The sequence below is a fragment of the Myiozetetes cayanensis genome, unplaced genomic scaffold, assembly GCF_022539395.1.
Source record: "Myiozetetes cayanensis isolate MyiCay16 unplaced genomic scaffold, myiCay2020 scf5-8, whole genome shotgun sequence".
Lineage (NCBI taxonomy): Eukaryota > Metazoa > Chordata > Aves > Passeriformes > Tyrannidae > Myiozetetes > Myiozetetes cayanensis.
In genome coordinates this window covers 101,783,781-101,811,293 of record NW_026087742.1, presented here as the reverse complement: position 1 = coordinate 101,811,293, position 27,513 = coordinate 101,783,781, and the positions used below count along the sequence as shown (strand labels likewise).

Here is a 27,513-nt window from a genome sequence, read left to right as displayed (position 1 = left end):
GAAGAGGCAGAAATCATATCAGTTTTTTGTAGCAAAATTATTCAGTCTTTTTGAACTTATAAATTATATACCTTTAAAGTGTTTTTTTAGAGCACACTTTAATATAACTTGTAGAATAAATTAGATATTCAGATACTTAGAAATTACAGCTAGGTCTGCTCTAAATGTGGAGAATAAAATTTTATTAATTTTTAAAATGCCACAAATCTGACCACATGAGTAAGTATCTGGTAGGACTGCAGACCGTCTATCTTTGCTTGAATCAGTGCTAAAAGGGAAGGAGATAAATAATTTTCTAGTGATTTTGTCAGGTATTTTCTGATGTGATCCAGAAACCTTGGATTCCATCCTATGCTCTGAAAGTATATGTTGCAGTAGTTCTTCTGTCTGTTGAACAAATCTTCAAATCTTTTCCCATCTCCTTGTTCACTCCCAAGTTTTCCAAACCTGATTCTTTTCCACATGTGGATATTTGCCCCAGATTTTTCTGTTCACTGCCTAGTCCACATCTCCACCTCTCAGGTGGTCTCCATTACAGGATTTTCCCCTGAGATCTACTACTACCTGAATCTAAATCCAGATATGGATTTACTTTCTATTCCTACACCAAATTTCTTTATCCAGCTTCTTCTCCTCTTCCTTCTTACTCTTTGTCCCTGCTCTGTAATTGTTCTCTTCTTGTCCAACTAGTCCTGGTTTCATGTCTATTGGCTTAACTTTTAGTCTGTCTCCATCACCTTCTCGGTTATCTCACCACCTCTATCCCAACACAGACCCTCGTAAATCCTTCTTGCTTCTCCATGTTTCCCTAAGCACTCTGAAACCTTCTTCACACTACACCCTTTTCTGATCTTTGTCTGCCTTTTTGAAACAATGTATTTCCCTCTTCAGCTTTCAGTTAAAGTCACTTTGGCTAGTGAACCATAGGACCCTTTCTTATCAGGAGTGGGATTTGCAGTGAATCTGTCACTTGTCCATCTGCACTTGCTGAACTTACTTTGGAAGACACATCTCAGGGGACATGACCTAGACTCCTTACAGATGAGAACTAAGCCAAAAGATGTGCTAAAGGAGATGTGCTTGTATTCCAACTCCTGATATATGGACAGTCAATGGGATCAGTCTCACACCACTCCAGAATAAAACCCCAAATGTGTATATTGTACTGCTGGATCCTTGGCATCAATTATTTCACCCTGCAGCCATTATCAACAAAACTCCCAATTGCTATCACAAGACATTCATTGTTCCTGTCATGTTTCCTTTCCAATTTTTTTTTTCACTTTTCTGTGTTTAAACCTTTAAACATATTACCCAAATTCTTACAAAAGTACCTCTGAGACTATAAGGGACTCAGTGTTTGTGGACAACGGTCCTCAGCAGCCAGGCTAGAGAAGATCATTCTGATCTGAGTTCTTGGCCACAGTTTGGTCAAGTTGATGACGGGAGGCGGTCTGGTCAGGATAAGGTGAGAGGAGAAACATGAGGGTTACTGGATGACAACTTCTGAAATTCAAGCTGTTAGGCTTACCCAGTCTCTGCAAAAACTGGTATTTTTTTTCCTCCAGAGATCAATAAGTTTGCTAGACTTGAAAGAGGTCCCTTGGAAGGGTGTGTGGCAAGGGCTCAGCCTTCACAGCAAACCTGCTCCCTGTCCACAGTCAGAGCAAGATCTGAGAGTTCTAGGGCAGAGGCTGAACTAATTACTGCAAGTGAACAAAACAATTGATCTTTCTCGAAAGATTTGGCAGATAAATAGAAAGTAATGGGAGGGAGGGCAGGGATCAAGAGTTGGAGAGAAAATATCGGCTTAAATGGATGGTTGAAGTTTGGCAAAGCTATGGAAACATCATTTTATGCTTAGTTCCACAAGACAATATGCAGTGCTACATAGCCAGCAACTGTGATTGTGATCAACCAGACAGTGATTGTGATCAATCTATAGCAAAGGAAATAAGGTCCATCTCAGAAAAAATGGATGGGTATAGGAAAAATTATTTTTGCTTAGATTTTATGTTCAATAATCTTGATAGGTTTTGGTTGGTTTTTTTTTTGTTTGTTTGGTTTGTTTTAAGGGAGAGATAAAGTGTGTTACTTAATCTAGCATGGTCCTCCACTTGGTTTTGTACTCATTCCAACACATGGTGAATGCCAGTATGATGTGTGTGCATACATACACTTTGGCACAGAAGAAAAGACATCCCTCCACTAAGCTGCAGGTGAAGAAAAATGCCTCTGGCACTGCTTTTGTGGTCATACCATTACAGATCTGTGAGGGAAATGGTCATGACAGAGAAGGTAAAAGTAAAAAGTACAGATTATTTGGAATGATTTGTTTCACCAAACATCTAAAATCCTGATAACTGTCTTTCACAACTGAAACTCTAACTATATTGTAGTAAGGGAATAAAATGTAACTTCTGCAGTAGTCTGCAGTATTTCCTGTGTTCTGCATTTTTGCATCATCTATGAGTCTGAAAAAGCACGTCAGGTTTTGCCACAAGTATTTAGGGGTTTCTTTGTGTTTGTTTTTTCCAAAATGAATAGGAATATTTACAAGATTAAATTTTAAAGAGAGAGATTTCTTCAGTAGGCCAAAGGTCATGTATTCCTCTAATCTTAAGAGGTACATAAAATGAAACTCTTTTTACCCCTCAATAGGATATTTCAGTTGTAAAAGCATAAAAATGACATTTCATTTGTCAGTGCTATTTTCTCCCTTCAGATTCATTTTAATGAAGTTATTTCAGGAGAAATATGTGACAGTCTCATAACTTGTAATTATTAATGTTAAGCACTTTATTATTAACTCCAACTTTTGTATGAAAGAGATTTGCAGGCATTTTGAAGCAATCTGTTTTCTTCTGTTATTAAATTTTAGAGACCGAAGAAACCACCACCTCCATCAGCTCCTGTCATCAAACAAGGATCAGGTAAGATACAGCTGATTTTGTACAGCATATATCAGTGAGCACATCTCAATCTAAATTAAGTGTATTCAAATTTAATATAGAATTCATCTATATCATAAGTGATAAGCAGGTTGTCTAGACAACAACTAATAAATTAGAATCTTTCAGGGTTGATAACTCTAAAAAAATTGAGATTTGTGGTTTTTAAATGCATTGCAGGCAATCATCTGCAGGCAATCATCTGCATTGTTTTAAAATAACCTGTATCACCTCTTAAACATGTTAGCTCGGAGCAAGTGTGACACTTTAGTTTTTAGAAGTTTTACGGTTCTGTTCCTTGACAGAAGTTGATTGTGTGCATGTCTTCCAGTATAGACTCAGTATGTTGGAGTCTGATAATACCTGCAGGAGGAAACTGCATTCACTATAGATGTGATTTATTCTGGAGACAAAGAGCTTTTTTGCATATCCATAAAGCACTGTCATAGAGTGGTCTCATCTGAGCTGCAGTTGAAGCCTTGCGGGTCTGTGTGAATGCTGGAGCTGGCTGAGTGTTCCAGAGTCTATGCCACAGTTAGATTCTTGGGTTTCGATACTTTATAACCCTAAGTATAAAACTAAAAGGAGTTATCCTGAATTTGGTTATGTAGATAATGGTGTTGCAAATGTATTAAGGGGCTAATTCTGTTGTGCAAACAGATAAGTGCTGGCAGAACTGGTTTTGTAACATGGTAGACTGAATTGTGGGTACGTACTGAGAGCTGAACTCACTTTTATTTGTCATTTTAAAACGACCCCTCAATACTAATTTCCGAAAGTGCCTGCATAATTTATTTTTATCATAAAACTTAAAAACAGTAAAGTATCTATGCACTTGACAGTTCTGACCTTGGAAACAAAATTCCAGTTCCATTCATGTAGAATTAAAAATTACAAGGCAGGGGATGCTCTTGGAGTTTTCATTTGTATTGCAGTGGTGGTGGTGGAAATATAACTATGGCTGGAATTCTTTAATCCTTCAAGTCCAGTGAGTTTGTAAAAATTCTGCAGCAGCACTAGCTTCCCCCACTGCTGGCACACATTAAAAACCAAAACAAATTCATCCAATCTAGGCAGATAGTTTTCCTTTTACTGTGGTCCGTTCCAGCTTTTGGTGCTTTAAAAAAGTAGATTTCCCTCTCCCACAGTCTTGAGCTCTTAATAGAAGTTACACCAGTGTACAATTTACTGTGAATCAATATGCTGTAATTTAACTAGTTTGGACTTTTCATGCAGTTCTTTGACTCTAGAATCATGACTATAAATATCTGAGTTGCTTATTGACATCTGTGGTTTGTTCTTTTCTCTGTCTTGAGACTCATGAAAACATACATTTGATTTTAAGATCAGTAACAATGTCCAGAGAGAGCAGTATGACTTTGCCATCTAGTGGTGGTACGATGGTACGATGTCTTAGTGACAACTGATGCTATAGCCTGACATGTTTCAGAAAATCTCTATAAAATGTATTTCTTTCAATTTATACTCCTATAATTAGAGAAGAACACTTTTAATATGTACCTGTTTGTATGCAGTACATTAGCTGTGTCACCATAGCAGCGGGCATTTCACTGGGTGGCTGGGTTAAGCAATACAACTGGGTCTGGACCGAAGGGTGGGAATACTCTTGAATTCCTCTGGGAGCTGATACGGAGTTCCCCGGAGCTTCCTTGCAGGTGACCCTCACCTGGAAGTGAAAGCAGGATCATGGCGCCTGCCTGGGTGCTGATTAATTTGGGGGTCACAACCCAAGTAGGGAGTACACCTGAGCCTGGGAGCTCCTCAGTGTTTGTAGGCTCATTGTTTTAGACTTGGCCTGAGAATGTCCTTCTGTGTGTTAATGATGGCCGTTAATTAGACACTTGTATGTCTTTTTTTCTTGATGACACTGCTGTGTGCAAGATTACCAATATGTTGACTTGTACTTTGCATATCTTTTGTGCAGAAAGGTTTTAACTGGTTTGCAGCAACAGTTTTACCTCTCAGGAGTTAAGTATTGTTCATAGAATCATTTAGGTTGGAAAAGACCCTTAAGATCATTGAATTCAACTGTAAAATGTGAGTTTAGTATTATTTGTTGACAAGATAAACGGTACAAGTATTGCCTGTCCAACAGCACATTTATGTAAAGAAACAATGGCTGGTGATCACCACTGGTGAGCACTAATTTCTAGGAACCAGCTGCAGAAGGGAGTTGCAACAGCACATTTGGAAAGGTAAATGTACTTGAAAACTGCATATAACAGAATAGACTGAAGCAAAAAATTGCCCTGTGTTCCCTGCCTTGCCTCCTCTGCTTTTCTTGGATTTCATCTACTGTAATTTTTATTGAGATACTAATAGCGTTACCTAAAGGGATTTTCAACAGTACGAAGTTGGAATGGCATTAGCACCTAGTGGTGAGCCAGTGCAGCAAAGCCAATATACAGTCAAGTATTCCTTATAATATGGGGATTAGAAGATTGCATCTTGCATGTGCCAGGAAATTTTTGCAAAGTCTTCCCGTTGTTGATGCCACGAGTTCCCATATTCCCTGGAGCAACAGAAATCAGTATGTCAGGGCCATTAGTACAGAGGCAGAAGGCAGCAGCAGCCTACAGCTCCAGGCCAAAATCTGTCAATTAAAATAGTCATGCAGAATACTGCCAGCACTGTTCTTCCTATCCTTCTAATATGTGGAAGTGAACAGCTACTACCAGTGGTGAAAAATAGGAGGAAATGGGTTAACTTATGTAAAATAAGCTCTGTATATTTTGCTCTATTAAGTATTCTCTTGGCATTATGCAATTAATTGATTTATTCCTAATAATTCTGCACACTATTGAGTTGCTTCTCATTTAAATACATGTGTAACAGTAAAACATCTGTCCATATTTAAAAATCTGTAGTTATTGATTTGTTTTTTCCACAGACTGGTCTGAAAGTGTCTATTTTTTTGGGGTGCACAGTTTGGAAACCGTGAACTTGATTATAAAGCCATAAACATCCAATTGCTTTTTTGTCATTATGGTGCAAACAAATAATTGTAATAAATTTATGTTCAGTTTTAGCAAGACATTTTCAAATTGGAGAATATAAAAAGCGTACAGAAATTGCGGAATTAAATCTTATGTGGCTGTATATGCTGGTTTTTTGGCTTGTTCAGAATTCAAAAATTTTCTTCCTTTGACAGGGACCACAGATCGAAAGCATGAAATCAAAAAGATACCACCTGAAAGGCCAGAATGTCTTCCTAATCGAACAGAAGAAAAAGGTATGAGATGTGCTTTCCTGCCTGCTCTCTGCAGAGACACAAGGGAAATGAAACCAATGTACATTGTCATTTCACAGTCTCTGTTTCCATTAAGTGCATTGTTTGGGTGTTTGTTTCCCACTCTGATAGATTGTGATGGTAGGCATTTTGGAAAGGATCTCGTTGTAGCTTACGGACTAAATTTAGGGTTTTCAGTTTTACCAATCCAGAGCTGTTAAGTACGTGCAGCCACAACTGAAGTCAAGGGGAGATTTGCTCTCAATACATGAAATGCTGTATAAAGCTCGGTGCTCTGTAAAACCCACCTTGATCGAATAAGATACCCCATATTAGCATGTACTTTTTTCTTAACATCTGTCTGCCTTGGTTCTCTAGTTGAAAGCAGGGTTGGTGGTGTTCCTGCATCACGGAGGGGTTTTGTGAAGATATAGCCATTAAAGATTATGAGTCACCCCATTATCATAGTCACAAAAGTCATAGGCAAGGCTGTGAAGAAATGAAAAAGTTGTGTCTTCAAAGCCTTGTTTGAACATTGCGAGAAATGGGACACGGTACCACACAGAGCAGGGACAAGCAAATTAAACCTTTAATGGTTTCATTGTGTTCATTGTGCATTTCTAATAGTTTCAGAAAAATAGTTACATCAGTTCTCTAATTGAATGGTGTCAAGTTTCATGTGTTTAAGGTGGACTATTCAGTTGTATGGACAAGTTTGTTTATGGGACTTGTTACTTTCTAAGTATTCAGTCTTGCAGCCTATTAAAAGGCACACGACTAAATGTATAATAGGCAGTTATAATTTAGTGCCAGAACCCTCAGACTTTGCACCAAGGTCTGTTTCTGGATATATATCTTAGTGATCTGACAGGTGTTTTAGCAGTTTACTCTACATATGCTTACTTTTGGTTATGTGTGCTGCTTCTTATGGTTATCTTTGCTTTCCATTTTTGGATTTACAAAGCCAACTGCCAAAACAGCACAGGAAGTTTAAATATATTACTGTTCAGGCTATAAATATCTGTAACTTCTCTGAGCATTGAAAAGAGGCTGTAGGAGTTGTGCCTACATTTCAGGAGTACCCGGGAATGGCAGGAATTGCTCAGTGTGGTGTGGCAGCAGGGGTGGCACAGGAAAGTTCTTTGTGTTGGCACACTGCCTAGCCTGTCCCTCATGCATAGTTTAGATTCTTGGACGCTGACACAGAATAAATTGTCATAGGATTAAGTGTGTAAAAATGTCACAGTATGCTGGAAAAGCTTCAATGTTACTGAGGACCCAATGACTACATCTGCTGAAAGTGCGCTGGAAGAGGGTTTATGCCTGTGAACAATAGTTGCTAACTGGACTATTCCAAATCTAATGTGGATTGTGTTTCTGGTGATTTATTTCAAGATCCTCTCATACTGAATGAAACCTAGAAACCATTAAGCAAAGCCCTGTAGCATTCCCAGTACCTCTTAGATGTATACAGAAGTATAATAATCATGGTATATCACAGACAGTGTTGTCAAGGGAAGTGGGGTGTTGACACAGTAGGATACAGAGAGCATAACTTTGGTCCCTTTGAGAGTTTTGTCCTTTCTAAGAAAAATGAGGTTTCCTTTGATGTGGCAAATGTGTTTATGTGTTTGGATATTATTTATACGAGTTATTCATGTGTATTGTACTTTACATACTGACAGGCATTGTGTGTTTGACACTGGATATTGGTATCCTGGCACTCCCTAAAAATGCACAAGCATTTCTGCAATTGAGTTTTGCATTGGCAAGCTGAAAAATTCACATATAAGTCTGTGCTTAAAAACCTAAACAGAAGGTCTGGTTTTTTCCAAGGGGTTTACATCCTGCTAAACATTGATAAATTTTTATGCTCGTATTTTATTTTCATATTTTAACTGTAGACCACTTGAAACACACTTTTTATTTTCCACCAGAAATTACATTTCTCTGTTTCTCCAAGTTATGTTAAGAATATCCAGCATAATTATTTCTGTGACCTTCTAATGTAATATTGTTTCATATTAGAATTTAATATAAGTTGTGCTCATGGGAAATTGTTCCATGTTGTACATAATTTTTTGCCATTCTGATATTTTGCAGTCAGAAACCAGTAAGTTACTAAAATTTAAAAAATTATTTCCATTAAGACTGCACACACACATTTTGGCCATGAGGAGTTACAGGCAGAACAGTCAGGCAGGGCAAACAATTGATTTGTGGTAAACATGTTATTTCAAACAAAAATTATTTAGAACAGGAGTGGAAAGGAAATAAGTTTTTTTCTCTGTATACAGTGTATCTACAGTGGAAGATTTCTTGTTCAGTTGTAGGCTTGTGAGTGCAAATGAATTTCACTTAATAATATCCGTGTTCTTTTTTCTGGAAATGATTGATTTAAAGAAAGATCAGAGAGAGAGCAAAAACAGTTAGACCTGCAGAAGCCTTCAGTTCCTGCTATACCTCCGAAGAAACCTCGGCCACCCAAAGCCAACTCTGTGAACAGACCTGGTACCTTGCCGCCGAGACGACCAGAAAGACCAGTTGTGCCTGTGACTCACACCAGGTATTGCTTTTCCTCTGTCCAGTGCTTTTGGGTTTAATGGAAAAAACACACATTTTAAAGACTTTAGGTTTTACAGTTTATGTCATAAATTTATTTCACAGTAAACTGTGTTTTAAGAACAACAAGAAAAAGGAGATCCTTATAGTCACCTGGCTGGATCATAACTGTCTTCTCAAGAATAGCAGTATTAGACTGTTCTTTAGTAGTTCATTTCTGCTGGTGAACACACTGTTACTGCAACACTGCAGAATAATGTGGGAAATATCTACATCAGTATGTTGCACTGATGTTGACTGTCTTAGTTTACCTCAAATTATTGCAGCTTAATCTGGGCACTAAGTCAGGGCAAAAGCTTGGATTGTACTGAGGAAGAGCATTAGACAATGCACATTTCAAATACTGCCAGCTTGGTTTCAGTCTGTTTTCTTTGATCATTTTATATACATTTTTAGCAAAATATGTGTCTTCACAGAATGCTCTTTTAGCTGCCACCACTGCAGAATAGTGCTGTCAAATATTTATGCTCTAATGGTGGTTGTTCCTCTACAGTTACATGATGTTCTTTATCTGAGGTGGTTACAGTCTTTGAGGAGCACTGAGAAATTGGACTTGCCAACACAACTCGATTTATTGTCTGCTAGAGCAGAGGCTGCAGAAATTAAAGGCCTCACCCATAGTCCTGATCAAGTCTAGGTGGCTACATTTTAGTCATCAGCACCTGGACTGTGCACTGTAGACTTCTTTTATGCATAGTGAATAGAGTTAGGTGAAAACTGGAATAAAAGCAGTTGCATAAAATGGGCAAGCTGTACGTCTTGCAGAGATACTACAATGTAGGCATGGAAATAATTTTACTATTGTATTTGAGGAAAATTAGCTGCCATTGAACTACTGGAGTTCAAGTATGGTAATGGTGAATTAAATACCAGAACGGAGTATAGGTTAAAGTAGAATGAAATGCTAGACATAGATTCCCTTCGTTCCTCCACATACAGTTCATTAAACAAGCGCTCTCAGTGTGAAATCTGAGGCCCGCGAAAAGAGAAAAAGGCAACTGCCCTGTGTTCCCAGTTTCATCTTACTGAAGTCCTTTGGCTGTACATCTCTGAGAACTCACCCCTCTATCCAAGTGCTACTGCCACAGCTTCTTTTGGACTTGGCTTTGAACATGCTTGCCCAGTTGTTCCAAAACACGGTCCATACCTGCTGGTAACTTGGGCATACTTGGAAATGCAAGTATTTGCTACGATCTGTAGCTAAGGGATGTCTTCCTGGCAAGACCATTACATGCCCTAGTGTTCAGTTCACTGGTGAGGCATGCAGTGGGGTAGCTGTTCTTTTGTTCTATCCTTTGCTTAAATATTTTGAACATATTATAAATTTTTAGCATTTAGACTTTTGGATGAGTGTTTTGTTGCTCTTACGTTTTCCTTTTTTTTTTTTTTTTTTGCCTAAGTACAAAATTATATAAAGAAACCATGTATTTTTAAAGATATTTCAGTTTTAATGTTATCAAAGGGAGAAGGCAGACCTAAACAGTAACCCTGTTATGTTCTTAATTGTCCAAACTCTGCTGTGTCTAGCACAGAAAACAATGGTTCATTATTTTATCTAACACCATTATATATGAAAGAATTTTACTTGTAACAGTAGTTAGATTAAAACTTAAAAGGAAAGGTGATTTTTAAGGTGACGATGATGCATGTTGATCACAGTGCTAGCAGTTTCCCTATGAATTTCTTTATCAGCTAATTCAAATTAATGGATGTATCTCATATAACTGTTTTGCCTGGTGAGCTCTAACTTGTAGGTGTGTGTTATAGGAAGAGGGCAGAAAGTTCACATAATTAAATAATTCATTGAATAGACTTTGAATTGCTTGGATAATTAAGAAATGGGAAACTTCAAATGGAAGCAGTCACTTCAGTAAAAGCGTTTTGGTTTTAAATCGCTTCAGTTTAATAAGATAGTAATTATTTTAAGACCTACTGGTATCCATTTCCAAAATCTGAAAAACTTTAAGCAATTAGAATAAAAACTGAACCAGCAGAATTTTGCCGACCCGTTGTGGTTTAACCCTGATGGGCAGCTCAGCCCCACTCAGCCACTCACTCACTCCCCACAGCGGGATGAGGGTGAGAATTAGAAGGGCAAAAGTGAGAAAACTTGGGGATTGAGATAAAAACAGGTCAACAGGTAAAGCAAATGATGCATGTGCAAGCAAAGCATAGTAGGGAATTTGTTCTCTGCTTCCCATGGGCAGGCAGGTATTCTACCATCCCCAAGAAAGCCGGGCTTCATCACGTGCAGTGGTGACTTGAGAAGACAAATGCTGTAACTCCAGACATCTCCCCCTTCCTTCTTCTTCCTCCAGCTCTAGATGCTGAGCATGATGACATATGGTGTGGGACATCCCTTGGGTCAGCTGTCCCAGCTGTTTCCCCTCCCAGCTCCTTGTCCACCTCACCCTCCTCACTGGTGGGACCATATGAGAAGCAGAAAAGGCCTTGTCTCTGTGAAAGCACAGTAATAATGAGAACACCCCTGTGTTATCTATGCTGTCTTCAGCACAAATCCAAAATATAGCACCATGCAAGCTGCTATAAAGAAAATTAACTCTATCCCAGCCAAAAACAATACATGATCCTTAGGGGAAAAATTAATGTAGTTATAAAGTGAGTCCTGTGCAATTTCCATGGCAGCTGCTGAGCCAAAGAGGATTTTTAGTTCTGTTCTGAGTAAGTGGCTTGCATCTTATGCATCTCACTGACTTTTTGTAGTGATGATTGGTTTTCCATTTAAATACAATCCTCCTTCACTGGAGGCAGAGTAGGGCTTCCAGGGCAGTAGGAGATACAAAAATCACATGTGGACAGTTAATAGCTGTCAATTTGCTCCAAAGGCTTCGCAGCTTATTTAGACATACCATGATTATACAGTTTACAGATAAGTCAATTCTCTGGAGTAGGCAAGCCATAAACACCTACACAAAGTGCATCTTTACAATCAGTTTAAACCAATCCTTGTCCATGCTGCTGCTTAGAGGGGCAGGTTCCTTCTCCTGGCACCCCATTCCCACAACCTCCCTTATGTCAGCACCAGCATTTGCACAGCCGTTCAGCCATATGGGTCAGGGAGTTGCTCCAGATGGCAATTAATCAGTTTGCAGTGGGATTTCTATTAGTGTGAGGTTTCTTTCAGGGTGATCATCTGTCTGATCAAGCTGACAGCCTGTCTGCATGGGCACGAGCAGAGAGGCGGATATGCCGTGACCAGGAAGGGCTCCCTTCCTTTCACAACATTATGAATGTAGATTGGCATAATAAGCCTGTTGATTCTTCTGACAAGGGTTGGGGGTTCGTAGTGGGGCTGTTGTCATATCTGTTGGTATCTTTTGTAGTCAAATGATAAATGTTGTGACTTTCAGCCCTAAATCACACCATTCTAAGAATCTCCTCCAAAACCATACTTACCCATTTCCTATACTGCTTCCAACTCACATGGTGCTCTCAGATTGCTGGGAAATATATGTGTGCAAAACAGAGTATGCAGGCAGATGCTCACTGCCCCATCAGCCAAGAAACACTGTTGCCTCTTACAGGTTTACAGATATGTAAGCAATTTTTAAAAAAGTTAAAGACTAAAAGCTAAGAAAACTAATTGTTTAGGTAGGTAACTTGGAGAATACTCTTATTTATCATCTTACCAATTAATAAATTTTTCTACATGTGTGTTAAATTTCTTCTGTTTCCTTCTTGGTGCAGGCTGCCTGCCATATTGTTAGTTTGCTTTTCAGGTCGTGATCTGGTTGTCTGGTTTTTTTGTTCATAGAATATCTGTCACCCTATCACAGTGTTTAATGGGATATATATTCACTTAATCTGTGACTTCCTCTGGGTTTTAATAGAAATTTTCAGGCTCTTTATCACAGCCTTCCTGAAGTCTGAAATACGGTTTCCAGCCACTTTATGTTTTGCTCATAAGCTGCTGCCATGAGTTGAGGTTCAGACCATCTGTCATCAGCTTATGGCATCAAAGGTGGAGACCAATGAAAAAGTCAATAAGATTTGGGAGCTCACAGTGTACCTTACTTTCAGTGGCTAATTATTGCTGTGCACTCTATAGTGCACATCTACCTGGGACAGAGCTATATTTTTATCCCTAAATCGAGTACCTTACATACATCATAACTTTTATACTGGGAACAATCATTGTGGAAAAACTATTTGTTAGGTGACCTGATAATGGTGGCAAGTACAATTTATTGCATTAATTGAAGAGTTGTTATCACGATAAATATCACAGAGATTTATTTGTGTGAAATACTGAGTTACTCACCTACCACTGGCCTTCTTTTAATTAATTGTTTCAATAGGTAGATTATTGTAGTAAATATAAGTAGCTGTGGGATTGAAAGTTCTACAACAAAAGAAAAGTTGTGTTCCTTATGTGTGATCTCCTGTTTGATTTTAAAATAGTTCCTCTGTATAAAGTATCACAACTCCTGACACTTGCCTATTCCAAAGCCATTGCAGACAAATTAGATGATCTTGGTTCTTTGGACCTGTGGAAACAGTATTCATAGTCCAACCTCCTAAGAAATGTGCAAAAACATGGTGGAGGAGCTGCATTTATGAGTTAATACTGGGACCTGCTGAAACGTACAATGCTAGCTTGAGGTTCCCTCCCTTTCTGCAGCTTTCCAGATAGTCCATTGCTGTAGTTTATGCAAGCACATTAATTAGAAAAAAATTACAAATAAGATGTTGAAGAATGTCCCCTTGCCCCTAGGTTTCCGTCATGTTGAGATGCTGTGAACATCTGAAGAATTATTCAGGACACTACGGTGTCTAAAATAGGCTTTTTTGACAGGTGTTAAGGAGAAATGAGATAAGGTTAATCCATACAGCATGTCTGCTTACTAGAGATTGCTCTCGCTGACATATTGCTATTACTCTGGTGCTACAAAGGAAGAATATTTTGCTCTCCCATTATTAATTGCAAGTTAGTAACCAATTTACTGTAACCCACACAAAAACTCCCAATAAAACATCTCCTCTTCTTGATCCAAATGCAGGAGTGATAGTCCAAAAGTGGAATTAGTGGGCAGTACAGTATCCGGCACTCTAGAGAAAGACTCCTCTGAAAGAAGCAATGACATCGGTAAGTTACAGTGCTTTTTACACTTTGCCTAAGAGATTTATGGCGTAAGTTTCTGCTTTTTAATGGCATCGTTATGATCCAAAAGGCAGATTGAGGATTTGGCAATGAATGTGAGTGAGTTTATATCAAATTTTAACTGCAGGATTAAAGGATCATTTGTGCTTTACTTAAAATAGTTTTGTTGGGGTTTTCTGTTAAAAAAAAAATTAAAGCAAATATGGAATGGTGAGCTGTTTTGAATAGAAAGGCTCTTGTTATTTCTTTTGAAGTCTGCAACAAGTGAGAAGGCCAACAGTCATAAGGCATAGTTGTTTAACTGATGTAATATTAGTGCTGCCATATCTTTAATGCTGCAAAAGATTGTGGGTTTGGTGCAGTTAGTAATCTTTAAACTTTCCAATACAGAGGAATAGAAACCCAGTTCAGGTCAGTTGGACTACATTTTACTGCATACACCGATTAAAAGCAGTCTAAATTTGCCTTGAAAATAACAAATTTGCGTTCCTGACACACGAACCGTTTAGTCGGGAAATCACCTGGAGAGGAGTAACAACAGGTTATTTCTGTGTCTTCTCTCACCCTCCTTCCTTCTCCATTTGGCAGTGCAGGAGCAATGTTTGCTGGGGTGGGAGCTGCAGTAAGTGGCCCTTGGCAAGGAAGGTGCTCTGAGTCCTGTCCCAGGGCTGCAGGCTCAAGCTGTGACAGCCATCTTCCACCTCTCCTTAGGAACCCGCCGGCACAGCTGCTGCCGTCGCTCTGCTCCGCAGCCGCAGCTGTGCCCCCAGAGACCTTTTTTGTCAAAGGCAGAACCAGGGAACCCTTCGTGTGTAAGTGCTACTGCCTTTCACTGGTGGCATCGAGTGTTGTCGTGGCGTGGTGGTTTCTAGCCAGACTGCTTTATTAGTAAAACATTTCTGTAAAATAGTATATTTTCAGCAACCACACCTGCCTTTCCTTCAGATTTGAAAACAGAGTTTTCAGCTATAGAGGAATTTTAATTGCAATGTAACAATAAAATGCTAAATTGATTTCACATAGGTCTGTGAGCTTTCCAGAATACATATGTCTGCCTTTTTTAAACCTTCTGCTGTTGCTATCATTTATTATAGTAACCTTCTTCTGGAGAAGCAGATAGTAGGTTTTCCCAGATTTTCATTTGGCATAAACATGGAAAGCTAAAAGCTTGTGATAAATTGCAGGACTGTTTTTATTGCAGAGGTTACTATATATACATACATATATATAAAAATATACATATATATATGGAAATGCAGACAAGTTCTACCATTTAGTTTCATACCCATGTTTACAGATTTGCTTCGAAGTATGTAAGCCTCTGCTTACTTGAAAGTTATGACTGCGAACAGCATATAGTGGTGTGATGGGACTAGACTTATTTAGACCTTCCTCTAATTTCCTTGGAATCACTATTAGGATAAAAACTTAAAGTGTTTTACATTTATTTTTTTTCAGTTTTGTTGGGTTGGGTTTGTTTTGGTTCTTAACATCCCATAAAGGTTAGGTAGGAAATTTGGTTTATAATAATTCTTGTTCATTTCCAGAATTTGGAGGGTAGCGGGGATGGAGGGAGGATTTGGGGTTGGGTTTTTTTGTTGGTTTTTTGATGCAGAATAGGAGCCAAAAAGAGTCCATAAACCAAAGCACACACACATGTTGCAAAGAGTTTAGCTGATGACCTCCTGTTATCACTTCCAAGGAGAACCTATTGAGCTCAAGGATAAAATAGTGTGAATACTTAAATATGTATAACTGGATAGGGTCAAACCAGAATGGCATTTACAAGGGCAAATCATGTCATTCTAGCCTGTTAGACGTGTTAAAAGAAGAAAGAGAAATAAATCATGATTTTGGATTGAAAGGGCATCCGGAGATCAGAACTGTTATAAATTTTCAGGGGGCTTTTGACAGCTCATGTAAAGTATTGTAAAATAAACAGCCTTTTTAAGACAGGGCAGAGCAATAAATTAAAACTTAATAAGCAAAACCAATTCACAGTAGATTAATGTCTTCTACTACGAGGAGAGGTTTGGAGTTCAGGACTGCCCCATGGGCAGTGTAATGTAGAGATTTATGATAAGCATGTTAGATTTTTTAAAAAATATTTGTTTATTTACAAAGAGAACAATGGGTTGGAGAAATCTTGGGGTTAAATAAGTTATTAGAAAAATAAAAATAATGGATGCGTGAGTGAAGTTGTCCAGTGTATTCCAAAACACAGGTGGGTCAGGCTGTGTGAGTCCAGGTAATATTTGACTGGGATACGTGCTACTGGTGTTGCCCCCATGTCATGTGCTCTGTGGGAAGGACAGCCTGAGCTTCTCTCAGGCTCATCCTTCCAGTCAAAACGGATTTGATTAAATCTACCATTTGGTGTCTTTTCAGTAATCCAAATTTACACAGCAAATTAGAGTGGACCTATGTGACAGACCTGGTGGGACTTAGCAGTGGCCTTGGAAGGAAATGCAAGTTAAATGGCCTTTATAGCAGCTTGGGTATATGACCATTCTGGTTACTGGGCTCCTCTTGATTCTTCCATTATCCCAACACCATTCCTGGGCACTTAGAGCTCTCGGGGAGAAGGGAGGAAAAAGCAAGAATCACTTGCAAGTTGCCTCACCGTCTTTCATGCTTATGCAAAGTACTGATGGTGAATTGTGGATTGAAAATGAATACCACAGCATCTTCTGGATTTTTTGCACTAGAGATGTTAAGCTGGATAGTTGGCTGTCACTTTCTCAGTCCTATAGGCAGTCTAAAGCTCTTGATTCAGTCAGAGCAGAAAGATGGACAAAAGCACTGGGAGAAACAGTTTTGTTTATTAAAGAAAACCATAGTAATACTGGATGGGGAGCATTTTTTGGGGGTGTGAAACCTTTTTAAGAATTTCTAAGTTGGTTCCTTTTCTTCACCATGATGAGACCAAAACCTCTGTGTCAAGGGAGGAGAAGATTGAGAGTCCTTCCATATGCTAACTCTCAAAAAGCAAACAAATGAACAGCACCAAAAAAATCAGTAATGCCATCAACAATTGAGAAGCAATATGCAAAGCTGAACTGGGGAATCCAGGTTCAAAACTTGCATGTTGTCTAATTTCCCTACTCTAGATAAGTGTGTTAAACATTGCGTGTTCAGAAACATCATTTTTCTACTTATATTCTGAGTAATATTCCACCAGTGGATCAGTGTTGTCTAACCAGAAACCCCACACCTTTAAAACGTATTTTAAAGCATTTTTACCCCACTTTACCAATCAGACAAATCACAAGTGCTTGAGCAAGGCTGAGGTGATGTGTAATACTATGCATAATGTTCTGTGAGTTGCATATATAGAAAGTTATTTCTATGTAGATATTAGCACATGACTTGGTTTCCCTAATATGTTCTGCAGAGTTGTGACTTCACATGTAAATTTCTTCCTGATAATACAGTACTGATTACAATTTTGCAATCTCTACTGACAAGAGCAAGTTCTGTTCAGCAACATCATTGCTCATTGTAGATATAATGGCAGCTGTTACTAGTGTTGTCCATGCCTTTGCTTCTTTCCACAATCCTTACAAAAACCATTGGAAAACTACCTTTCAGAATATGTTGTTTTAGAGGAACCATTCCCCATTCCTCCTCACTTCTTCTTTTGTTTTCTTTTTCCCTGTTTTCAGTGATGCCTTTACTTTCCTTTCCACACATCTTGCATCCAGCTTTTCCTATTTAAATCTCTTTGCCATGGCTAACTCTTCTTCATTTCATGAGGGTAAGGCTTTTTTTTTTCCGTTTCTTTTCTATCCTGTCCTTTCTTTTAGTTCACAACACATTTGTAACAAACAAATACAAAAAGAAGTATTTTGTAGAACACCAAAGTTTACATGGGTATTACAGATTTTTTTCTTAAATTAAGAGTTTAAATTGAGTGTATTGAGACAGAAAATCTTGGGCCACAGCATTGAAATGAGAAATCATTATCATTTATTGTACCATAAGAAATTTTAGTGACAAAAGTGACGTGTAATTTACACATGCTGTTTTGTCAATGCTCTGCTTTCATTAACCTGTTCTTGCAGACAGGTTTTGTCATCGCAAAGTTTAATGCATATATTTTGTAGTGCAAAAATGTTTGGATGCTTGGATGATTTTATAGTCTGAAAGAGGAAAAGAAGTGACAACAAGCTGTAACATAGAAATTTGAAGAGTGCTCACTGGTGCTCAGTGGAAAGTGCCTGCTCACGTCTCTCAGGACTTGGTCTCCAGTGTTGCTGTGGTTAAATCACAGTGGTTACATCTGTTGGCACATTGGTACCAACAGCTGTTCCGGATCGGCAGTGGGGTTTGAGCTTACTTTAAAATGCTCCTGCAGCAACATAAGCTACACTGACAGTACACCCTGTTCTACCCACAGAAGAGCAGTCCTCATGTAGAATTACATTGATTTCAACAGCTTAAATTCATGCCTTATGGCATTAATTTGGCCTTCTTTTAGGTTATGTGTTTCTTTTTAATTTCATGAAGAATTCTTATATATGAGTGCAATGACAGAAACATCTAGCACATATGATAGCACATATAATAGCTTACTGGATCAAAAACTACTTCCAGAAAATTGGTATATTTCTGCAAGTCAGTATCAGTCTTTTAAATATATATATGTGTGTATATATATATATATATATGTATACACACACACGCACTTTGGAATCTTGAAGCAAGTCTTGTCTATCCAAAACAGCCTTGTTTGGCTTGTTTTGGCATCATCTAATAATTGAAATCATATGGATTTAAATTAAGTGATTTAAAGAATAAGCCTCAAAGAATAAAAATAATATATCTACGTGGAAATGCTCAATTAATCCCCACAAGAAGCAGTTTCTGTGCTTTGCAAAAAGGCTGAGCTGCACAGAGCCAAGTGAACACATCTTTCCAGTATTTTTTCCTGGCTCTTTACACATTTTGCATAGTGTTTATGAAAGCCTTAATAATCTTCATCAGTGCTAATGTAAGGCACATATGCCTTCATTGATTCTTGCTGAAACATCTAATGATGGTATGAATTTTCTTAAGATTTCCCCTGAAAGCTGGTCAGTGCAAGTCTATTTTTCAGCATTCCTTCAGAGTTTAATCCGTAGAGCATTTGCTGGTGGATCATAGAGTACTGGCTGAAGCCACATCATTAGCTGTTCTCTGTCTCTCCTTGCAAGGCTGGTGCTAACTTGCCTGAAAGGATAGTTAAAAATACCCTCTTGAAAAATATCTAATAAACAAACAAATAAAAAAATCTTCAGTATATCATGTTTCCTTGAGCTGTATTTGCAGTTGTTCTGGAGCTGTAGCATGCTCATGTGTCAGGAGAGGCAATGGCTGTGCCTCTGACTGGAAGAAAAAGCGATTTAATAAGATTTGGCCCACACTAGGGAAAAAGATGGAGAATATTTCCATTAAAAGGTTGTAGAATGGAGCAGGTTTGTCTTTAAATCACAGGCTGCTATACTGTGAGACATTGCAATTATTTTGCCTGAAGACACAGAATAAAAGTTGGAAAAACAGAAAATACTGGCAAATATAAGGGTTGGAGAACAAAATGTGACTCGTAATGAAGACCAAAATCTGTCTAAACCAGTTATTTCTGTCTATGCTGCAGTTCATGCTCATTTTAATAGGTCAAAGCAAAGGGACAGAATTATCCAACTGGGTTAAGTTGTAATATTTATGTCAGTGAATCAAAATCACCCATAAACATAGATGTGGACTGTAAATATTGTAATCAGGGATATGTTAATGATCCATTATATAAATTAATTTGGTCTCTTGCCCCGAAGGGCCCAGAAAAAAGCAGTAAACTAGAAATTTAAATCGTTTTCCATCTGTGTCAAGTTGAGGTGCCTGAAAACAGCATATCCATTTCTTCTAGCTCCTCAGTTTTCTTGACCTTTCAGTTCTTTCTTGGCATGTTCTGAATCGTTAAAAATAAAATCCTTATGAGGGCACTGGCAAGTGGTTAGTAAAGCTCATTATGGCAGCTTTCTACATGCTGCTATTAAAGTGATAATAGTCAGGACTGAAATGGAAAAAGATAATTGGATGCTTTAGGAAAGGCAGCTGTCCACTGACTGTCCTGGGAAGCCAGGTGAACTGAGCTGTTCCCCTCCAAAGCAAAGAACCATGCGGGCAGGCCTCCCTGGCACATCGCTGTTGCACTCCTGAACCAAGTAACCCTGCAAACACAGAGCTCTCCTGCTAAAAGTGCATTGCCCAAATCTTAAAAAGCAGTCTGTGATTCATTATGGGTGAGGTTCTGCTGCCCAGACCCTTGCTGGGAGCACAGCTGTATTCCTCAAAGAGTGTGATGCTGTTCAGTATGGAGGTAGTAGCAGAATCTGGATGCTTGAAGCAGTTAAAATAATTGTACTATTCTGAAAATCCCCACTAATATTCAGATTATTGAGTTCTTTTCTAATTAATGCTATATACTGAATGGGCACTAATGCAGAAGATTTTGTCTGCAGTCTCTGTCTCATTTCATAGCTTTCAGTATTATTGCATTTAAAGACAGTATACATACCATTTCACTGACCTATTGTCGACCTTTTAAAGGTATTGAAGATGATTTTGAAATGAAATGTACTTCTGTGGCTTTTTTGACATTATCTTCTTCAAATGAATTGAATAACATCTTTGCCTCATATTATTCAGACCTGCTGTATTTCTATTCCGTGAAACCTCACCATTAGCATTCTGAACATGTTGATTCTCTTATCCATCACTTTCCATTTCAGTTTTCTCAAGGTGAAATCTCGCTACTAATTCAAAAACTTTTTTGGTCTTTGTTATGTATAAATTACTTTGCCCAAATACAAAAAATCCTACACAGAAGATAAAGTTAAGGCCTAGCCACATTTTATGCCAGAATATAAATGCAGGGGGTAAAAGTGGTAAGAAAGGAAGCATAACCATTTAGCTTCTTATTTCTGGGATTTTTTGAGGGGAAGGGATTGAAGGTTGTTTTCCAGAAAGGTAAAAGTGTAATGAGTTGAGAACTTTTTCCTTAAATAACTGTTTTCCTAGATCTGGGCAATTTTTTTAAAAAATCATCATGCTTTAAATAACCATGTTTCCAAATGAACATAGCAATGGGGAGAAATACCCTATTCATAACCGGCTTGGAAGGATACCAGGGAATAATTCTTGCACAGCTAACATTTTTCATATTCATGAAATATGTTTGCTCAGTAAGCCAGACATCTGATTGTGTGTACTACACCAGTGTTTTAGAATTACTCTCATGCTTTTCTTCCTATCTCATTAATTACTTCATGGATTACCAGTTTGATCAGTGAGACAGTAATAATGATGAATGTATCTGTTTATTTGTAGAAGAAGTATCAACTATTTTTTAATTAGGGAGTGGCACTGTTAATTGATTGGTGCCCTCTCTGTTCTATGTGTTTAATAGAATCTTCCTTACTGTTTGTTATAACTAGACATAGAGAAATCTGGACCAGTGCAGAGTTCAAGTCTGTTGGATGCTGATGGCAATTAATGTGGCTGTGAATACAGTGGACTGGACTTTATTTTTAATGTCATTTGGTTTGGGCCACCTCAGGAAGGCTACACGTTTAGCTTAGTATGTCAATTTAAACTCCCAATTTCTGATAGCTGCAGAAATGCAAACGAAAATCAAATCTCTGCCTTTAATGACCTCCCTGAGTTTAATATAATCAGACCTATAGCTTTTTCCAGCAGCAAGAAGTAATCAAATAACCAGTATGAGTGAATTCATTACTGAATCCACAGTATACATGTCAGCAAGGCAGAGGTTTCGTGGGTGGCTCTGTTCTTGTACTAGTTACCAGTTACTAGATGGGAATTTTCTTGCATGAATACATCCATAGGCAATGGTCATGGAAGGTGGTGATAGCCTTAGATGCAGAGCCTATCTGGGAGGGAAAACCATATCTAAATAAGGAGAACAAATGGAGAGATAAAGGGCATATGGAAGTACTGGAAGTGGATTTACTGTGTTACCATTATACCAAGTGTTGTCCATTACACTTAAATAGAGTTTCATTTGTAATATCAGCTGAATGGCTGTGATTTCAGTAGTTTGGCAGCAGATGCTACCTGTGGAGCCTTTATAGCCTCTGTTCTGCTCTCTTTTTAAAATTCACTGTGGGTATAAGGTGCTTTGGGTTATTTTTCTAGCTATCAAAAATGCATTCAGAAGTGGAAAAAATTCCCAATGTTTCTTGATAATATAAGGTTTGCACATAAATGTTCATCCTTTGTGGCATTTATAAAATGCGTGGAGCAAATGATGTCTGCAAGTGCTCATGGGTCTCAAGGACACAGATTCATACACTCTCTCTTTATCAATACATTTTACAATTTAAACATGAGTACTTTATTATTCTGATCAAATATAGAACTCTAGGTAATTATTAGTTTATTTAAGCCAAAGAAACACACTTATTAATTTCCTTTTCTATTTTTTCATTGTTTTCCTTCTTAGTGTAGATGGGGACAGTGTCACTTTTAGAATATAATCCTTAAAGTTGGAAAAGATCTCTAAGATCATAGAGTCCAACTATTAACACAGCAGTGCCAAGTCCATCACTAAACTACGTCTCTAAGCACCACATCTACATGTTTTCTTGAACACTTTGAGGGATGATGATTCTACCACTTCCCTGGGCACACTGTTCCAGTGCTTGACCACCCTTTCAGTGAAGAAATTTCTCCTAATATCCAACCTAAACCTCCCCAGCACAACTTGAAGCTGTTTCCTGTTCTGCTGTCAGTTGTTACCTGGGATAAGAGACCAATCCTCACCTCGCTACAACCTTGTTTCATACTCCTTCTATGGAGACCGTGGAATGGGAACACTAAGAGAGGGAAGTCCTGCACTGGAGCCTTCCTAGGCTGCAAGATAACTTCAGCCAGCTTGCTGCCCCCCAGAGCAGTAGTCTGATCTTCCCCTCAGTTTTAGCAGCTTGAATCAGTCCTGTGGTACCGATCCTGATCCTTCCTTCACACTTTGTTGCCTTTGATTCAGGCATGTAATCATGAGTGTTTGGGTGGCTGGGCACATATTGTTGGAAAATAAGCTGGCTGAAAGCTAGCTCAGGGAAAAAACAGTAAAAGCAGAAAAAAACAGTGGGAGAGAGTGGCTGGGACAAATGCAAGGGTTGCTTCAGTCTCCATTTCTGCTCATGTGTGTGAGCATCACATGTTTAGAGATGAGAGTATATTTTTTATGGTAATATATTTTTGCTATGCAATTTATCAAAGCAATACAGTGGTAAAAATTAAGACAATATATTAATATACAGCACTGATTTGCTGTGTGATCTTAAGTCAATTAGGTATGGATCAGCTTCAAACTGGATATTGCTGGAAACCAGCTCTTACACTTGTTTTGGTTGGTTTTTTCCCCAGAAAAGAAATTTTTATTTCCATTTCTCCTCTCCTGAAACCCTGATTTTCTGCAGGACTCCAGATATATTTTGTGCAATCTGTTAATATTAGCTCATTTTTACTTTCAAAGAGCTGTAGCCCCACCTGGTATGTTGGGTACAGTTGAGGTTTCAGATTGCCAAATTCCCACTGTCAGGCTGGATGTCCTACCTTTGCATGTAGGTTGCAGCAGTCAGTAAAAAAGCAATGAGAAAAATACGTGGTAAAGGGCAGTGGGGTCATTGGTTATATATAGGAAGAGCCGCTCCAAAAATAGAGTAGCATTTGGAGGTGAATAACCTTGGACTATTTTAGGGCTATTAAAAGAGCTCTCTTTTTTTCTTCTTTTTTTTTTATCTCTTGGAGATGGAAGAACACTGCTGAATAAGAAATGTCTGATACCTTTTACTTTGCAGTTGCTAAATGATGAGTACTTGGAATCAATTTAAGTGTCATTCAGTGCATATAGTTGCACAGGCCCATTAATTAATTTGTTTCTTCATTGTGTAATTTTGTACAATGATTGTAATATGGCAGCAAGACTGGATCTTCAGAGATTCATTATTCTGTAGTAGTTTTGAAAATTTAGTACCCAGTATACTGAACTAGTAATTTGAAAGCTATTTCTTCCTATGTGTGTGCAATGACAAATAGTCTCTGAATAATGAATATCATTCCTATATTTGATTCATATCTGAAAGTAATTTTGAAGCATTTTCATTTATCTTGGCTTAAGTACCTCTTGTATGTTTTCTGACTCCTTCCTGCTTAACATACGCAGTAGGGCATTTTGAAATGAAGGTGAGTGAAACTGATACAACCCATAAAAATAGATGAATGGTATTAAGCCATTTGATTCAGGCATGTAATCATGAGCTGTGGTGTTGCTTGAGCCCTCACATCGTTCTTTCACGTAAACATGTTACCACGTGGCTGGATTCAGTAAACACTTCCCCAGTGCATTTCTTTGACCACAGTTGATGGTTGATACAGCATTCGAGCAGACCTGCTTTCCCAGGGCTCTGTACAGCTTCAGGAGCCTATTGCAGCTTTTACTTACCATGACCTCTGGACTACTGGAGGGAGATAGTCTTCTCACCTATAGCTGCTGGAAACTGTGGTGCCTCTAGCTGCCGGTGTCCGGGAACCTGCGGATCTCTTCCAGCTCAGCCAACCATTCATACTCTTCACTCCCCTCAGCAATTGCTGCAGATGCAGCATTGATAATACAGCTCTTGAGACAATGTGTGCACTGCCTTACATCTTCATTTATTCAGGAAAAAATATTACTAACCCCTTCAGTAGCCAGATGGAAATTTTGAAACTGTTTATTCCATGCCATAGGACCCATGATGTCATTTAGCTTTCACTGTGCTGAAAACAAAGCCAAAGGCTCCTCTACACGTTCCCCTTCTGCTTCATTGTGTTTGAGATGGAAGGGTAATTGTTCTTGGCAAGGGTGACTGGATTACAGCTGCCTTTGACTTCCAGGATTTTTTAGTGCCATCGTGGTGGCTAAACATGTGCAGAACACTGTGACACAGTGGGGAAAATGGGATTTCATTTCTTTGAAATTAGAAAAAAATGTGATTCTTTCCCTTTGAAGACAATTGCCAGAAAATCAAATCAATTCTATTTTATTTTTAAGACTTGGAAGGTTTTGATTCTGTAATACCAATTGCTGAGAAGCTTAATCATCCAACTACAACCAGACCAAAAGCTACTGGCAGGCGACCACCCTCCCAGTCTCTCACATCTGTAAGTCAATTTTCCTTTTCTTTAAAAAATATTTTTTAAACATTTTTTCTAATTTTTCCTCTCCTCCTCTTTGTGTTTCCTGGTGTTTTTACTACTTTTACACAGCCATTCCTTCACACGTACAATGAGGCAGAGAGATGCAGTTCGAGAAAATTAGTGTCAAAAGGCTGCCAGCGTTTTGAATACTGATGTTTAAAACATTCCCTTCCTTCTAAGACCCATACCCCATTATTTGGGTGCTGCCAAGTATTCCTTGCCAGCCATGACTGAGTCCAGAAAAATCCTTTATAAAAATCTGTGGAATCAACTCATTTGTGCTAAGTATTAAGGATTTTGAAAGTGTTTCCCAAAAGAAGCATTTCCCTTGGGTTCTCTTGGACATTTACCAGATTTTGAGAACAAACAGACCACTCTGTCTTCAACACCTCTCCTTGAATTATCATGTGTTTCTTCCCATTAAGGTCACAATTCTAAATATAAAGGTGATTTAAATTTCACTCTCTAATATGTATCTTATAAGTTGGTCTTATAAACTATACTTTGGAAATCGGTTCTTAGTTTTTCAATGTCTTTTTCTTTGGTGTTTCTTTGTTTTCATGCTTGTTGTATTCTGGAATATCAGAATGAGATGGTTACCTGGGTTCACGTTGCTGAAGAAAAACAAAGTGGAGGGAAGCAAAGAGGATTATTGTGAAACTGATAGGACACACACACAAAAAAGAAAGCTTTCAAAATTAACTGTCGTCATAAATACAGAAACATAAAAGGCCAGTAAAAGGTTTTCCGTCCCCTGTCAAATCTATGGGGAAAGGAGCAAGGGGTGGAAAGAACCTTTGCCAAGAGGCCGTGCAGGAGGCAGCCCTGCAGTGCCAGCAGCATGCAAGGGCTACAGGTGGGTCCTCTCAAGAGGTGAGACCTGCACTGAGCAAAGCTGGGGCAGAGCTGCCCAGGGGGCAGGGCTGGCATCCTCACAGCACAGTGCTCAGTGTCCCAGCTCTACTCGTGGACAGGAGGGTGCTTTCATCTTATGATACAATGCAATGCAAACATGTACATTAATGTTGAATTCAAGTCTTAAGCATATCTTATTTCTTGAGTGCTTTGAAAGCAGTCTAACCTTGAAAATAAGATGGAACAAACAGGGAGTAGGGGCCAAAGAGTCCTGATTTTAAGTATTGTTACTTTGAAAATTATAGCAAAAAAAATTCTTGAACAATGAAAATATTTGTGTTTTTTCTTCTTTCATGGTGTGTGTTTGTCTGTGCAGTCATCCCTTTCAAGCCCCGATTTCTTTGACTCACCAAGTCCTGAAGATGAGAAGGAGGAACATGCTTCCATCACTCACAAAACCCTTGAAGTGTCAAGGAAATCAAGAACTGTTACAATATCACAAGTAAGTTAATTAAAATGCCTCTGCTTAACCTCATCACATGCATCTTCATTTCTTAAAACAGTACTGAAATATTTAAAGTTTTATTCAGCAGTGACCTGGTAACTAGCCCCTTAAAGAAGCTTAAAATTATAAAGATAACTAAAGATTGTTCTGGGCTTGAAATACAAGTCTAAAGTGAATTGCATGGTTAAAATGTCTCCAATAACCATACTGTGGAAAAAAAAAAATCCTTCTAGTGTAAATGCATTTCACAGAATCACAGAAGCTAGGGAAAAAAATTTAGAAAGAAAAGTCCCTGTCTTTTTGCAGCTGTAAATTGAGTTTACATTAGAAGAGTCTGCAAGCACTCTAATAATATTTGAATTTAAATTTACAAGTATAATCACTTTTTATACTGGTATAATTGTATTCATTTTATAGGCTTGTGCCATTCTTACTGTATGTTGGTAGAGTACTATAGCACAGTCAAATATTACAGGAGCACGTAGATCACACTTTAGAGGTTGTAGCTGTTTTTTAGTACATAAGGATACCTTTAATAATACAATTATTATATTCCAGTTGTATGACAAAAGAATTTGAAAGATGAAGTCATGCAGTTCTGTGATCAAGTTATAAGGATAATGTTTTGCTGTGCAGCTCCCTCTTCTGGGAGCACTTGCATTGAGGAGTACTCTTGGGCCAACATTTGTAAGTTATACAACAAAGTTTTAGGTGTTGTTCCTGTAAAGTGAGATGACTGCTATCAGAAAGTAGCTGCTTGAGGATTTACTGCTGATACCCAGTTAAGCTCTGGAATAAGATGTTCAGATCAGTGCCTCTGGTTGTGCCTTGCTCACCTGCTCCAGATTTGGACTCAGCCTGACGTCTCTCTTCAGCCCAAAGAAACTTGCACCTACTGATATATGGGGTTATTATCCATGAGAGATCTGTTTCTAGGTACACATTACTCACAGCCTACTCTACTCTG

The 27,513-nt window shown here is 38.4% G+C and overlaps 1 protein-coding gene across 3 annotated transcripts in view; it reads left to right on the top strand.

The window, feature by feature from the left end:
- The window catches only part of SH3KBP1 (SH3 domain containing kinase binding protein 1), a 215,375-nt gene that overhangs the window by 181,128 nt on the left and 6,734 nt on the right, over positions 1 to 27,513 (top strand). For all 3 annotated transcript variants that reach the window (XM_050332555.1, XM_050332554.1, XM_050332556.1), the window contains 6 exons: positions 2,882 to 2,933; positions 6,124 to 6,204; positions 8,605 to 8,767; positions 13,845 to 13,930; positions 25,041 to 25,150; positions 26,418 to 26,543. In XM_050332555.1, the coding sequence (XP_050188512.1) occupies positions 2,882 to 2,933; positions 6,124 to 6,204; positions 8,605 to 8,767; positions 13,845 to 13,930; positions 25,041 to 25,150; positions 26,418 to 26,543 (618 nt within the window). The remainder of the gene's footprint in view (positions 1 to 2,881; positions 2,934 to 6,123; positions 6,205 to 8,604; positions 8,768 to 13,844; positions 13,931 to 25,040; positions 25,151 to 26,417; positions 26,544 to 27,513) is intronic.